Source organism: Podarcis erhardii (assembly GCF_964252035.2).
Source record: "Podarcis erhardii genome assembly, chromosome: 14".
NCBI lineage: Eukaryota > Metazoa > Chordata > Lepidosauria > Squamata > Lacertidae > Podarcis > Podarcis erhardii.
In genome coordinates this window covers 30,305,383-30,320,453 of record NC_138503.1, presented here as the reverse complement: position 1 = coordinate 30,320,453, position 15,071 = coordinate 30,305,383, and the positions used below count along the sequence as shown (strand labels likewise).

At 49.8% G+C, this 15,071-nt stretch overlaps 1 protein-coding gene across 2 annotated transcripts; it reads left to right on the top strand.

Moving 5' to 3' along the window:
* The first annotated feature begins 61 nt into the window (after positions 1-61).
* On the top strand, positions 62-10,738 carry DCTN5 (dynactin subunit 5). Of its 2 annotated transcripts, XR_014151212.1 has the most exons (7): positions 62-219; positions 1,378-1,446; positions 2,068-2,186; positions 3,241-3,352; positions 8,881-8,983; positions 9,124-9,304; positions 9,341-10,738. XR_014151212.1 is itself a non-coding variant. In XM_081840688.1 (6 exons), exons 1-6 carry the CDS (start codon positions 172-174, stop codon positions 9,219-9,221), a joined length of 549 nt encoding a protein of 182 aa, XP_081696814.1. In that variant the 5' UTR covers positions 62-171; the 3' UTR covers positions 9,222-10,738. The 2 variants fall into 2 exon arrangements, 1 of the variants encoding a protein (XP_081696814.1); XM_081840688.1 differs by having other exon boundaries at positions 9,124-10,738.
* The last annotated feature ends 4,333 nt before the right edge of the window (positions 10,739-15,071 follow it).

The window sequence follows — 15,071 nt, the reverse complement described above, 5'->3', positions numbered from 1 at the left end:
TTCGTCTTCAGTCATTGGCTGGCAGTGTTGGGGGGGCCTCCGGGAAAGTCTGCGCTGATAGGCTGCAAAGTCTACGGCCTGCGGGAGGGCGGAAGTGGGTCGCTTGTACGGTAGCCCCGCGGGGACAATAGAGTCGGGGAGCCGCTCTGGGTGTGACGCGGGGGCTTCGCGATGGAGCTGAGCGAAATGCTCTACAACAAGTCCGAGTACATCGAGACGGTGCGTGTCGAGTCAAGGCGCTAGTCCTCTTTACCGGGGAACCAGGCCTGTGGGAGTGGGAGAAGCACCACCATGCCAGGGCGCTCACTTCAAAATAATGCATGAAACGTATGGTGGCAGAGCGGAGGCCACAACTCGTTCGTTCCCTCCTCCCTCCCCGCCTTTTCTTCTCGCATGCCTTGTTGTTTTTTTTATTTTAAGGCTGCGGGCGGGGGCCGCCTTTTTTAAAGGGATATATAAGCCACTCTGGAAGGCTGCGCCCATTTTTTTGCCTGAAAAGCAGGATGGAAAGTGTCTAAATAATATAATAGCATCCGAGTGCGGGTTGTGATGGTGAGGTCTGGAAGGGCCTTTGGCTAGTGCCTGAACCCCCAACCCCACTTAGCTCCAGAGGGTGGGGGCATGCGGTGAAGAGTCCTATGCCATGATCACTGTACATGGACTAAGGTGGCCCTCTAGGTACCTGGCTCCTAAGATGGCAAAGGCTTTGAAGCAGACTTCCCTAGCCTGGTGCCCTCTGGGTGTTTTGTATTCCAAAGCTGAAAAGGTAATAGAAATGGCTATTTCTATTTCTATGATTGCTGAAAAGGTAATAGAAATGGCTATTTGGAAACTAACCAACACCTAGTGAAGCAGGTTCAGTACTGGCAATGTGTGTTTCCATTGGCTGTTCCCAATTAATAACCAGTTACCATGAGCAGGAGGAGGGCTGTTGTAATTCATTGGTCAGTCCCTGCCTTACATGCAAAAACCCCAGGTTCAATTCTCAGTTTCCTTGGGGTGGCTAAATAGAGAGCTGTTGCCAGTCAGTGCTGAGGGACGTAGGACAATTGATCTGACTTGGTATAAGGCAGCTTCCTATGAGCTTATATGCTATTGGGTTGTGTTCATGCAAAGCTGCTAAGAATTTTTTTTAATGCACAGTGAAATAATAAAATAATAGCACAACAGCACTTAATTATATCAAATGAAACACACCCACTCACCCTTGAAGTCTGAGAAATATTTAGAGGCAGGCACCCCACATGTAACATTATGGTAGTTAATCTGGAGGCCATTGGGTTACAGATAACTATGGCCTTTTGGTGCTTTCACCCAAGTCCCTTCTCTAAGAGCTTTGTTTTTGTTAATCATTTCTGCCTTTCTTTATCTCTTTAGGCATCTGGGAACAAAGTGAGCAGGCAATCTGTGCTGTGTGGAAGCCAGAACATTGTGCTCAATGGCAAGGTGAGAGGCCCTTGAACTCCAGAGGCTGCCTATGGGACAGGGTAGGAAGGGATTGTAAGTGCAGTGAACAGTTCATGGCCTACTGATAGATTCAAAGGATGGAAAATAAGACCTCTTGTTCAGGTAGACCAGTGATGCCCAAAGTGAGTGGTACTGCTTCCTGGGGGGGCAGCGGTAGGATTACCTGGAGAGTACTAAGAGGCAGGGGGGCTCTTGAGGTGGGCCCCTTCAAGTGTGTTGATTGCTTATTTACATTGACCAGGCTACAGCAAACTGAAACACCTTTCTTCCTTCATTTTTCAAGTTTTATTGCTCTCATCATTTTCAAAGCCATTTCCTAAATTTATGTTTTAAATTGTTTCTATGCTTTTTTTAATTGTGAACCATCTAGGGAGACTCTTTAATGCAGCATAAAAATACTAAAATAAATAAAAGATAATCTTGACACTGGCTGTACCTGGGGGTGGTTCTTACAGCAACCAAGGAAGACGAACCATTTAGTGTGTTGTTCACATTTACATGAATCCCATCTTATTTGCATGTTTCTCAGGGTCCCATCAGAATGCCGTCCTGCTTTGAGAAAGCTCCAAAACTGCAGTAATTCTCTTCTTTCCCATTCAGACAATTGTCATGAATGACTGCATCATCCGAGGGGACTTGGCCAATGTGAGAGTTGGGCGCCACTGCGTGGTCAAAAGCCGAAGTGTCATCCGTCCACCTTTCAAGAAATTCAGCAAGGGGTAGGAGTTGCTTGGGACAAGGTGGGGGGGCTTCCTTGAAACAGGGTAGTGCTGAGTTTTGAGTTCAAGGAACTGGGTTCCTTAATAAACATACAATCGTCTAGATTGATAATCCCACTGCTCAATTCCTTTTGATATCTTCCCACCCTCCCTTAGAACACCCTTTGGCAGAAGTGACAACTATCCAAAGGAGATGATTGAGAAATCATCACATGCTCATCCCAACTTCAAAAGTGTGGGGGTTAGTGAAGGTGACCCATGCTGCCTGGCTCCATTGTTTTGTTCCATTTTTAGATTAATGAATTTGAGTAGAGAAGAGTGTATACCATTTTTTAGCCTACATATCTATAGTTGGATAGCGCCAGCAAAGCCCCAGCAATCAGCTGCTCATCAGGGCTTGCATAGTGCTGTGTTTGCTCACCCACATGGTTTGATTTCAGTCATGTTGCCATGCCATTGACAGACAAGCAGCCCCTCCCAGCTGTCAAACTTAACCCATGGTTGGTGGGGGAGATTACCAGTCCCGCCAGCTGAATCTACTTCCTCACTCAATATAATTGTTCAAGGAGTGCATGGGACCTTTCCTGGTGATGATGAGCCTGGGGGGATTAAGGATCCCACATACTTGGAAGTGGAAACTTTGCTGAGAGGGTGACTGCTGTCTCAGTGGAACTGGAAGGAGACCTCTAGCCAAAAGACAGCATCCCTAGACACTGTGGGACTGGTGTACTGCCTTACATCTGCTTCTTGACATGGCTGCAGCCAAAACCTAAGGACGGGCAGAGTGGAAGAGCTTTGGTTGGAGGTTGCCAACCGTGAGAAATTCAGTGGGGGGATCCAGGAAATCTTTGTGTTCTTCCTTGCCAATCCCACTTGGGCATTGGTAGCTCCTGGGCATGCTGCATGTTGTTTGATCAAGCTTTGCAAGTCATCCTCACCAAATTTGTTATAGTTCTGGGGCTTCAGTGATTAGATTTTATTTTATTTTTGGTGGGGTAGGTGTTGCTGGCTATAAATCTGCCCCCCTCAACACACATGTATATTTCTTCTTCAGGGTTGCATTTTTCCCTCTGCACATCGGTGACCACGTTTTCATTGAGGAGGACTGCGTCGTCAATGCGGCTCAGATCGGCTCCTACGTCCACATAGGCAAGAACTGCGTCATTGTAAGTGTGTCTCCCCTTGGGCATCCTGCAAAGTTTATGCAGCATAACAGTTCCACTTAATTTCAGGCAGTTGCACAGGGGCCAAAAGAACCTAAGAAGAGCCTGCTGGACCAGGTCAAAGGGGGCTCATCTAGTCAAACATCTTGTTCTCATAGTGGCCAACCAGATGCCTGTGGGCAACCAGAATTTTTTGGCTCAGAATCAAGTTTTACTTATTTACTGCATTTATATGCCGCCTTTCCTCCAAGGAGCTCAAGGTGGACTACATCATTCTCTTCTACCCTGTTTTATCCTCACAACAACAACACTGGGGAGATAGGTTAGGCAGTCACCAGCCCAAGGTCACCCAGTGAACGTCTTAGCTGAGTGGGGATTTGAACCCTGGTATCTTCCAGGTCCTAGTCTGACACCAACCACTACACCACACGGGCTTTCTAGTTCACCCTGAGGTTCTTGTAAGCCTGGATGCCTAAACAGATTACACCACAGTTCAAGATCCACGCATGCACCCATTCAAATGGAACTTCCTGGCCATGTCCGTGTTTGGCTGGGGAGGCAGGCGGAAGCTGAGACCCATTCATATGCCAGAGATTTCAACTTGTGGAGTGCAGCCTTCTGCTCCTGGTCAGTTGCTTGCTGTGGCTGCCAAACTCCAGTCCCAGCTGCTGTGTTCCTCTCTTGTCTGCAACAGTGCTGGGCACCAGCTAATGGCAGGAGGGTGGTGGGGTCATGGTGATGGGAAGGGCTGTGGTTTGGCAGATCTGTCAAGAGATTTCTGCTGCTCATCTAGCAGAGCTCCACTTGGGACAGCAGCAGGAGTTTGGTCTGTGCAGTTCTTTTTGTGTTGTGGGGAGTGGGCGCAACTTCAGACGGAGGGAACTGAGAAGCAGACCCCAACTTCTGTATGCAATGCAGATGTTCTACCACTGAGCATTGGGGAAGGGCCATAGCTCATTGGTACAGCATCTGCATTGCATGCAGAAGGTCCCAGGTTCAGTCCTCAGTAGCGTCTCCAAGTAGGGCTGAGAGAGATCTCTGCCTGAAACCATAGAGAACCATTGCTTCCAGTCAGTGTTGACAATACTGAGCTAGGGCCTGATTCAGTATAGGGCAGCATCCTATGTTCTTATGAAAAAGTTATTGAGTGAATATGTGTGCATAGTTCTGCACTGCACAGGATGAGTAGCATACCAATGAAAGGGCTGATAGCCAAATCCAGTCACCCCCTGTCTTTATGCCCGGGCAACCCCAGGATATGGGTAAAAAACCCCAGCAGAGTCCACTCCTTGTAGAGATCAGAGAAAAACACACACACAGGAAGCAGGATTATATGATATGAGTTTTACTGAGGCTTAAATTCATACAGGAACTTACTAGATTCCCAGTAAGGCAAAATCTTTGCTCCAAAAACGCATCCAGAAGCAAAATCACGCAATATATATATGGAAACAAAAGTAAAGAGCAGGATGAAGGACAGAAGATAAACTGCCCAGCAGGCAGGGGTATGTATCTCCCACTGAGGCAGTGACCTTGACTAGATAAATGCAGCTGCAAGCTTGTTCTGTTGTGAACACGCTAGAAAGTTCAGGAAGATTCTAGTAGATTCTACATCCATAAAACATCCATCCCTGACAGTTAGAACCTCTCTATGCACCTAACCCTTTCTGAACAAACTTAATGAAGCCATTCCCAATTAACTGCCATGGGGCTGTATCTAACTAACTCCTGTTCAGGGTAGACCCACTGAAATCAATGAACCTAAGTTAGTACTGTAATGTCCATGACTGGTAATGGGTCTGCTCTGAATAAGGCTAACATGGGGTACAATCCAATGATTCATCAGTGTGTGAGAGAAACACAATTTGTCTGAGAGAAAAAGGAATCATATCTGTGTAATGTGGTTAGCGATATAAGATGCACCCATACACCTATAACACACAATTTCCATGGCTGAGTGTAAGAACATAAGAGTCTGCTGCTGGATCAGGCCAGTGGCCCATCTAATCCAGCATCCTGTTCTCACAAAGGCTGAGCAATTGCCTATGGTAAACCAGCACGCAGAATGCAAGAGCAGCTCTCCCCTCCTGTTGTTTCCACCAACTGGTGTTCAGAAACATTGCTGCTTCCAGGTGTGGAGGGACAGCATAGCCCTCATGGCTAGTAGTCATTGAGAGCCCTCTCCTCCATGATATTGTCTAGCCCTCTTTTAAAGGGCCTTCTTGGCAGTGGCACCCTCCCTATGGAAAGCCCTCTCATCAGATGTCAAGGAGATAAAGAATTGCACAACTTTTAGAAAACATCTGAAGGCAGCCCTGTTCAGGGAAGTTTTTAATGTCTGACATTTTATTATTATTTATATTTTTCTGGGAACGACCCAGAGTAGCTGAGGAAGCCCAGCCAGGTGGGCGGTGTATTAATAATAATAATAATAATAATAATAATAATAATAAATTATTTATATCCTGCCCTCCCCAGCCGAAGCCAGGCTCAGAGTGGCTAACAACAGTAAAATGATACAACATTCTAAAATCATTTCATTGTAAAATCAGTTCAAATCAGGTTAATGGCAACCATTGGGCTAGAGTTCTGTGAAGAATTGCCAGAGGAGGAGGTCAGGCTGTGCATTGGCCAAAGGCCTTGTGGAACAGCTCTGTCTTGCAGGCCCTGCGGAAATATGTCAAGTCCCGCAGGGCCCTAGTCTCTTGTGACAGAGCATTCCACCAGATCAGAGCAGCAGCCAGAAAAGCCCTGGCTCTGGTTGAGGCCAGCATAACCTCTCTGTGGCCCGGGACCTCCGAGATGGTTTTGTTTGAAGACCGTAAGTTCCTCCATGGGACATACCAGGAGAGGCAGTCCCGTAGGTACGAGGGTCCTAGGTCATATGGGGCTTTAAAGGTTAAAATCAGCACCTTAAACCTGATCCTGTACTCCACCGTATAATAATAATAATAATAATAATAATAATAATAATAATAATAATAATAGTAGTAGTAGTAGTAGTAGTAGTAGTTATCAAAGTTGGTGGCCATCTTGCAGTGATATAGCTGTGAAGCTGTACCCACGGGACTTGTTGACAACTTGCCCGAGTGCCTGTCGAGAGATCCCAGGAGATTGTATCAGTCTAGGCCCCAATTGTTGCAACCTCCTCCTTTGTCTTTCACCATCCAGCCCTAGTATTAAAAAAAGTCCTGCGTGACTCAGTGTTTGCACTTTAAATGCCACTTGGCTCCCCTGCTCTTTTGTCAACGGTCATTGCATCGGATCTCTCCTGCCTGCACCCTCTTTGTCAAAGTGGCCTGAGCTCAAGCGCCAGCTGCTCGTGGGGGCTGCCCTGAATAAGCGCTTTGTTCCCAGAGTTGGCACCAGTTCAGAGCCCCTGGTTTGTCAGCCTTGCTGTTGCTGGGAAATGTGAAGAGGACAGCCAGGATAGCTTACCTGAACAAGATACCGCTGTGGTTTGGCATGTGTGGAGATACCTGAGGAGGGGGCATGTTTCCTGGACACAAGAAGAGCCTGCTGGATCAGGCCAAAGGAAGCCCATCTAGTCCAGCATTCTGTTACCACAGTGGCCAACCAGATGCCTGTTACAGGAAACACTTAAGTAGGACCTGAGCACAAGAGCCCTCTCCTCTCTTGTGTCTCCCAACTTTGGAGGCAGAGTATAGTCATCCTGGCTAGTAGCCATTGATAGGCCGCCCCTCCATGAATTTGTCCAGTCCTCTTTTGAAGACATCCAAATTGGTGGCCATCACTGCCTCCTGTGCGAGTGAGTTCCACAGTTTAACTATGCACCATTTTGAGGAAGTTTAACTATGGGCCATTTGGAGAAGGACTTAGTTTTATCCGTCATGAATCTTCCATTCTCCATGAAAAGTGGGGCAGACTGTCTGTGCCTCTTTAAAGAGAGGGCACGTCCTGATCTCCCAACGGAGTCTTCCTGGTGGGAATGATTCCCCTCTCTGGCAGCCAAACCAAACAACAAACTTCAGAATGAGGTAACTCGAGAGCTCTCTGAATCTCTCCCACGTCCCCACCTGAGCAAACATTGTTAGGTTTTTATTTGCTGAGAGAACAGAGCTTCTGGCTGTCCGGGGACTGCAGTGTGTGGGACGTGACTCCCGCTTACCTGTCCCAGAACCTGCCTTTGGCACCTAACCTGAGCAACTTGGCTCCTCTCATGCCCAGGAACTGCAGCCCAGAGGCGTCTGAAGCGAAAATACACATTTGCCAGAACAGTAAAAGATCCGGTGTTCATCGCTACGTTTTGCTCACCTGCTCAAGCAGGTTCTCTGGGAACTTCAGCTGAACGGGGGGAGCTGTGTCCCTGCAGATGGAGTTGGACTATACTGTAGTTCCCATTAGCCTTGACCATCTGCTGCATTGGCTGGAACTGATGGTTTCCCCACCCTTGAACTAGAGTGTGGTACAGAAAAACATAGGACAGGCCTGCTGAATCAGGCCAAAGGGGGCCTATCTTTTCACATGGACTAACCAAATGCCCCAATGGAAAGCCCACAAGCAGGATCCAAGCACAAGAGCACTCTCCCGGTGCTTTCCAGCAACTGGTATTCAGAGGCATCCTGCCTCTGACAGTGGAAGTAGAACAGAGTCAGTGGCTAGCAGCCATCAATAACCCTCTCTTCCATGAATTTGTCAAATCCTTTTTTAAAACCATCCAAGTTGGGGACCATCATTGCCTCCTGTCGGACTAAGTCCCGTAGTTTAACAATGCAGTTATACACACACACTCTTGGTGCTTTTTCATATCTTTTTATTCTTTGCTGGGTGGTCTGCAGGCCACACTAAGCCCCCCTCTGCCTTCCTCCCAGCTGTTCCTGTTGGCTGTTGGCTCTCTGTGCCATGTGTGGAAAGGCTTTGGCCCCCCCAGATGTTGTTGAACTACCACTCCTATCAGCCCTAGCAAGTATGGCCAATGGCCTGAAATGATGTGAGTGTTAGTTCAACAACAGCTGGAGGACCAAAAGTTCTCCACCCTGCAGCTGGCCAGGTGCTCCTTTGTTAAAACGTCTGATAAAGCCAGATATTTATCTCTCGTTCTTCAGGCATGCTGGCTGTGCACGCTCCCCTGATCCAAGCTCCCTGCACATTGCTCTTGCTACAGAAACACAGAAGGGGGGGGGGAGCAGCAGTTTGATTCCCTACCCAAAATTAGCGCTGCAAACCACACACAGAATTGTAGAGTTGCAAGGGAGTCCTCTGGGCCACCTAGTCCAACCCCCTTCAGCACAGGAATCACAGCTAAAGAATCCTTGACAGATAGCCATTCCAAGCTCTGTTTAAAAACCTCCAATGAAGGAGCGTCTGCAGTACTCAGAAGGAAAGTCCTGTAGTGCTGCAGTTGGTGAGATTGCCAGTTAAGAACAAAACCACCCACTTGGATGCAGTTGAGCATTGGGCTGCTTGCTGGCCCTTTAAGCCTGGAAATCCAGGTCATGAGTGGCAGGTGGAAGGGTGGGAACCTGGGGCCTGTTCTATTTCCAAACTGACTTGTGGCACATCCTTTTTAGGGTCGCCGGTGCGTCCTCAAAGACTGCTGCAAGATCCTTGACAACACAGTCTTGCCTCCGGAAACGGTGGTCCCACCTTTTACTATCTTTGCAGGCTGCCCAGGTAAATGGGGGTGGGGAAGGGGGTGGGGGAGGCCTGCCCTATAAAGTTGTGTGTGCCTTACTCAAATTGGGACAGTGGCCACACAGCAAAGGATGTTCCTTAATGCCAAGCTGGCTGCTCACACTCCACTTCACCCCCAGGGCTCTTCTCCGGAGAACTTCCCGAGTGCACACAGGAGCTGATGATTGACGTCACCAAGAGCTACTACCAGAAGTTCCTGCCTCTCACCCAGGTCTAGCCATCTCCACCTGGCCCTCCCGTGGCCCTCTGCAGGAGGAAGAGTGGGAAGGAGCTTCGGTGTGACTGGTGTGGCTTGTGAGAGTCCTGCAAGCAGCTGGCTCCAAGCCTGACTGGCAGACTCTGCAAGAAGCTGCCTTGAGTAACACCATCTTCCCTTCTTGGGCATCCCCTTCATTCCTCTGCCTCACACCCTTGTCCACGATCTGGACTGTTCTGTCCCATATGGGAGGCCTTTTTGTGCTGACCACCATAGCCCTGCCACTGACCAGCCTGGACTAACCCCACTGTCTACTCCTTCGCTTGTGAGAGACTCGCATGTTATTTATCCCTAGATCCAGGGTGCATTGGAATGTGAAATGGGCAGAGACAAACCTCCTGAGCGGGAGGACGGCTGGCCAGCCTACAAGTGAGGGGGGGTCTGTGTGCTTCTGCTGTCATCTCCCCCACCCAACACATTCCTAATTAGAGGCCAATGTCACCAGAGGCCACTCAGACCCTCTCCTCCAGGCAGGTGTGTATGTAGCCTCCCTGCCTGCCTGCCGCCTTCCAGTGGGAAAGGTTCTGCTCCCTGCCTGGACAAGATAAGAAAGTGGTCATCTATTTGGCCCTTGAGTGCTTCCCAGCAAGCCTCCATCTCCACTTCATACGACTGTTGTGAAGGGGGCATGCGGGGGGGCATGCGCTGTGACCCAGATCAGACAGTCTGTCCAGATTACCCCTTCCCTTTATCAGCCGCATATTTTTCAGGCAGCGAGAGATATGTGACTCAGAGAAAAGGGTGGCACTGAGGAGGTGACCTGGCACTTAGCAGCAGCAATCCACTCTTTGAACACATGCCCTCAGCAAGCAGCTGCTTTGACCCATTTCTTCCTGCAGGGGGTGGCTTTGTAGAGGTTGTTTCAGAGCATAGGGCCTGAGTGCAGGCAGGAGGTGGGTGGCCTTGTGGATTTTGCACAGGGGTGGGGGTCCCTGCACAGGCTTATGATTGGGGGTAGTACGTCTGGAAGGGCATAGAACAGGGACAGGGGTCCCGTGGTCCTTTAGAAGCTCCTAGACTCCCAACTCCCACCTTGCCTGACCATTAGTCATGCTGGCTGATGGGAGTCCAGCATCATCTGGCAGGCCACAGCTTCCCCATGGCTGGGTCATCTGCAAGAGAAGGTTGTGAAGGAACCAGTTTCCATCTGGGGATGCAAATGACTCCCACCCCTGACAGATACACTCTGCTGATCCTTTGCTTCTTTCCAGATCAAACCCCCAGTCCGTTGGTTTGGTGGCTGTGCACATCCCTGGTTCCCTGAATGTTGGAGACAGGGCCAGCAGAATGGGAGCCAGGCGGGTGGGTGTGCTGCTTCTTTTCATCTGTTCTATGGCACATACAACTTTGCCACCCATTAACTAGCCATGGCCTCTCCAAACACAGACGCCTGGAGGAGCTGCTGTTAACCATCGCGTCACTGTCCGCCTTGTTTATACTTTGCTGTCCACAAATTAAAATCCTCTCAAGTAGGTCAAGTGCTTTGAAGTGGTAATTTTCCTCCAACAAATCTTCTGGAAACAGAGCGGGGGGGGGAGTGTCCCGCTGGCGTCACCACCCACTGCTTTGGCAAAGGGCGGGGGTGCTAGCTGCACCTCTCCTTGGTGAAATCTCCAACTGCTGAATAAATGGGGCTGCTCAACCAGCCACCCAGACTAGCCCAGCCCAGCTACCTGTAAGTGATTCCACACATAGAATTCTAGAATTTGGGAGGGACCTCAGAGGTCATCTAATCCAAATCCCTCTAGCGAAGGAGAGTCCACCAGGGGACTCTGTTTCCTCTTACTTTGTGTTTAAAATGGCCTTTCAAAGAGCTTTTGCAACAAGAGATGCCTGTGTCAGCCTGACCTCCAGAGCTGTTGGCATGGCACCAAAGGCCACGTGGAGGCAGTTTCCATCCACCAGGGCTGTGTTTTCAGAGGGTGGCCTTGGGATACAAATCTCAGTGTAGGCAGGAGGGCTTCTGCCTCCAGTGCTGCTGCCTGCTGCTGCTCTCCTTGATGCCAGCTAAGGAGGGAAAGGATGAGCGCCCCCCGGGTTCTTTGTGCCAGGTCCTCCCTCCCATGTCAAACAGCTGCACATGGCGGTGAACTGGTTTGAGCCTGTGCTTCCTGAAAAGAGTCCAGTTTGGACCCAGTGCCTGAAACGGTACAGACCCAAGGCCCAGCAAACTTATCATGGGGCTCTACCAAATATCCTGCAATGCAGCAAACTCCTCTTATGTTCTGCCTTATTTAATGACCTCTGCTGTTGGACCGCTGCAAGGCCCGCCATTGGAAAAAGACCATCCTTAAGGTGGCCAGGATCAAAGCTGCTTGGGGCTTTAACTCCCCCCAATCCAGCCGGGTCCCACAAAACCAGCTTTGCAAATGCAGGGCTGGAGGGGCTCTTTGCCAGCTGGGTGGGACTGACCAGTTGGGTGACCCAAACTCGAGCAATGTCAAGGGCTCCTTTCCAGCTGCCCAGTTAACCGAAGAGTTCTCTTAAAAGCCTAAAGCTGCCATCAGTGTGCCCAAAGGCTCTCCCAGTTGCTCAATGCAATCTTTCAACAGCTCACGAATATCTCTGTGTGTTCCCCTCTTAATCTCTCTGTGTTCTCAACTGAACATTTCCTGGACCGTGCAAGTGATAAACGGCCGGATTGGAGGGCTGGCCCTGGCGTGTCCCATCAGAAGGGCTGAGAGCACCTTTGTCACCACCAGAAGCAGACCTCTTGCTGCATGCTTGCTATATCAGGGCCGATAAGGGCTGCTATCCTTGAAGGTGGCTATCAGGGTGAAGAAACCAGAATAAACAGTTGTGAAATGTGCAAATGCGACTTGTGCCGAGCTGGGCACACTCTTTGCAGAAAGACTGGACCAGGCTGGAACTGAACTGCCTAAGGGTGGCTGGAGGAACATTGGAGAAGCTCAGCTCCCAATTAAAATGAAAAGTGTAAAATGTGAATCCTGATTTGCAGGTGGTTGGGCTAGATGACCCCTGGGGTCCCTTCCAGCTCTATAATTCTATGATCCAGCCTTTCCCTGCAGTAATGGAAGAGCTGATGCCCTTCAGTGAGCAGTCACTAAGGATGGGTCCTGGAAGAAGGCCCTCAGCTGTAGCCACCTGACTCGTTCTGCATGCTCTCTCCCCCTCTCCCTTACCTGTCCCCAAGAACCCCATGCTGGTGCCCAAGGAATTTAGTTCCACAAGAGGCTGCAATGGCAGGTGGAGCTTGCAGACAGCAGTGGCAACCCAAAAATGGATGGCAGCAAAGAAATCATAGAATTGCAGAGTTGTGAGGCAGCCCCAGGGTCATCTAGTCCAATCCCCTACAATGCAGGAACCCAGCTAAGGAATCCCTGATAGACAGCTATCCAACCTCTGCTTAAAAACCTCCAATGACGTGGGGTGGGATGCTTCTGTGGTCTTAAGGCAGATCCATGCTATATATTTAAAGCCTATTCAATGTAAAATCTTGGTATCTGCAGTTTCTGCCTCACAGAGCTACCATTTCCAGCACCCTTAGCAAACTGTATCTGCCTAGATTCTTTGGAAGAAGTAATGTACTTTAAATGTGTGTTGAATTGTAGAGTTGGAAGGGACCCGCGGGTCATCTAGTCCAACCCCCTGCCATACAGGAATATGCTTTAAAGGTATATTGTCAAAAGGCTCTATTCCCTTGAGGGTAAATCTGTTGTTCTCTCCCATGCCACCCACATGCAGTGGCGGGCATAATCAGAGTCTGAAGGGAGTGATGAACTCTTTTCCTTCCCAACCAGCAGGCTGCCAGGGGAGGGAGCACTGCTTTTCCCATGCTGTGGGGTCTGAAATGATCACTTGACAAGGTTTTCTGTCTTAGGGAGAAGTTAAGCTACCTTGCTGGAGGTAGAGGCTTTAGATTCCCCACTCCCACAGCCAGACTACAGTACACCCCATCCCCCCCCCAAAAAAGTGAAGAAACCAATCAAGACCGCAATCGAGGGCTGGCTATGGTGTGTTCTATCGGAAGTACTGAGGTCATCTTTGTCGCCGTCAGAAGCAGAGGTCCTGCACGCTTCCCATATCAGGGCTGATAATGGCCGTCATCCTAGAAAGTGGCTATCAAGGTGAAGAAACCAGAACAAACGGTTGTGGCAAAGGCAAAGGCAACTTGTGCTGAGCTGGGCACATTCCTTGCGGAGAGACTGGGCAGGGCTGGAACTGAACCAGTCTCTGCCCTAGGGGGTGTGCAGGGATGCTGGCCACTCCTGGAGAATGTCAGCTCTACTTAAAATGGAATTCGTAAAACATTTGTGATTTCTGCTTTGCAGGGGGTTGGACTGGGTGATCCTTTGGGTCTCTCCCAGCTCTACAACCCTTTGGTTCTATGAATAAAGCCAAACTGGTACCTGGGAATAATCTACTATGGGGCAGAGCCAGAAAAGAAACTGGCAAGGCCGCCGCTTCTTGTCACTTACAGCTGCGCTACAAAACCACTCAAACCTTAATCATTTGTGATCTGCAGTCTGTTCTGCATAAGGACGCCTTCCCTCTCACAGACCGTGCGTGGCAGGTATCTATTTACTGCTCCTGAACCAAAAAGAGCTTACTGCTCAGCAGCAAAAGGCCTGAAAACAAAGATGTACACACAGAGAGCAGCCACTGCGGTCGACCCACACGCATCATGGCCCTCAGGGGGCTGCTCAAGCAGGAATGTGGCCCTTAGGATGGAAAAGGTCTTCACTGACTGGCAGCAGCAGTTCTTTAGGGTTTCTAGCTGCAGCCTTGCCCAGCCCCACTTGGCACTGCTGGGGACTGAACTGGACATCCTCTGTGTTCATTGCAGGTGCCCAGTCCCTGGGCTACAACTCTTTTCTCCTTTGTCCTGGTTCTTCCTCTCTGGCAAGAGTCACAGGGGTGATTCTTAGGGGTGCTGGAGATAGAAACCTCTATCTTGACCACCTCACTAAGCTTTCCATACACAGCAGGGCTGGGGAACCTTTTTGGCCCAGTGGACCAGATCTTATCTTCCCCAATCCTGCGGGCCAACTTTGAAATGTGGATGGGAACGCCTGCCTGTCAATCGTCTGATATCCCAGTGACATCAAGTTTAACCCACTGGGCAGACCAAGGTTGGCAGAGTGAACTTGCACTCACGTCCAGTTTGCGAGCTTCTGACGGGTATCTGGTTGGCCCCTATGACAACAGGATGCAGGACTAGATGGGCCACTGGCCTGATCCTGCAGGCTTGCCTTAGCTTCACCCAGCAGGACTGAATTCTCTGCTGATGAGTGGAGACTTCAACCTTGCCCTCTTCCGGGGTTTGAGCAGGATTTAACCACCCTCTCATCAGCTGCTTTGATTGCACGAACCAGTTTCCTGTGGGGAACTGGTGGTGGGTGCAGCCAATGCAGAACTGAACCCCACCACACTGCCCATTGAGGGGGTGTCAGTTGATGGACAGCTAGTTGTGGTTTTACATAAGGGCCCTCATGGGTCAAATTAGACTGTGGCAGCCCAAGGTGGCCTGTGAGCCAGAGGTCCTGTCCCCTTCCCCCCCCCCATTACATAGGAACACAGACCCTGCCTTATACTTCCAGGCCCTTGGCTCATGCAGTATTGTCAACCCTGACTAGCAGTGGTCCTCCAAGATTTGAGGCATGGAGCCTAGCACAACCCTCCCGATTTAGTTAAGTGGTGCAGCTGCCTCTGCCAATGCCCAGCCCTTTTCTGATTCAGCAACCGTTACAGGGAAAGCACCCTTTCCTTAGTTCGGAAGACTGAACCCACTTTCTCAGTCCACACACACCCACACTTACATCCCAGCCCCACCAAACACACAAACAGCAC

Bases quoted from the DNA above. Each gene is read 5' to 3' on its own strand.
- DCTN5 (XM_081840688.1), top strand. From the start codon at position 172: ATGGAGCTGAGCGAAATGCTCTACAACAAGTCCGAGTACATCGAGACG. The intron at 2,187-3,240 runs GTAGGAGTTGCT...TTTCTTCTTCAG, and splicing joins TTCAAGAAATTCAGCAAGGG to GGTTGCATTTTTCCCTCTGC. The intron at 8,984-9,123 runs GTAAATGGGGGT...CTTCACCCCCAG, and splicing joins TATCTTTGCAGGCTGCCCAG to GGCTCTTCTCCGGAGAACTT.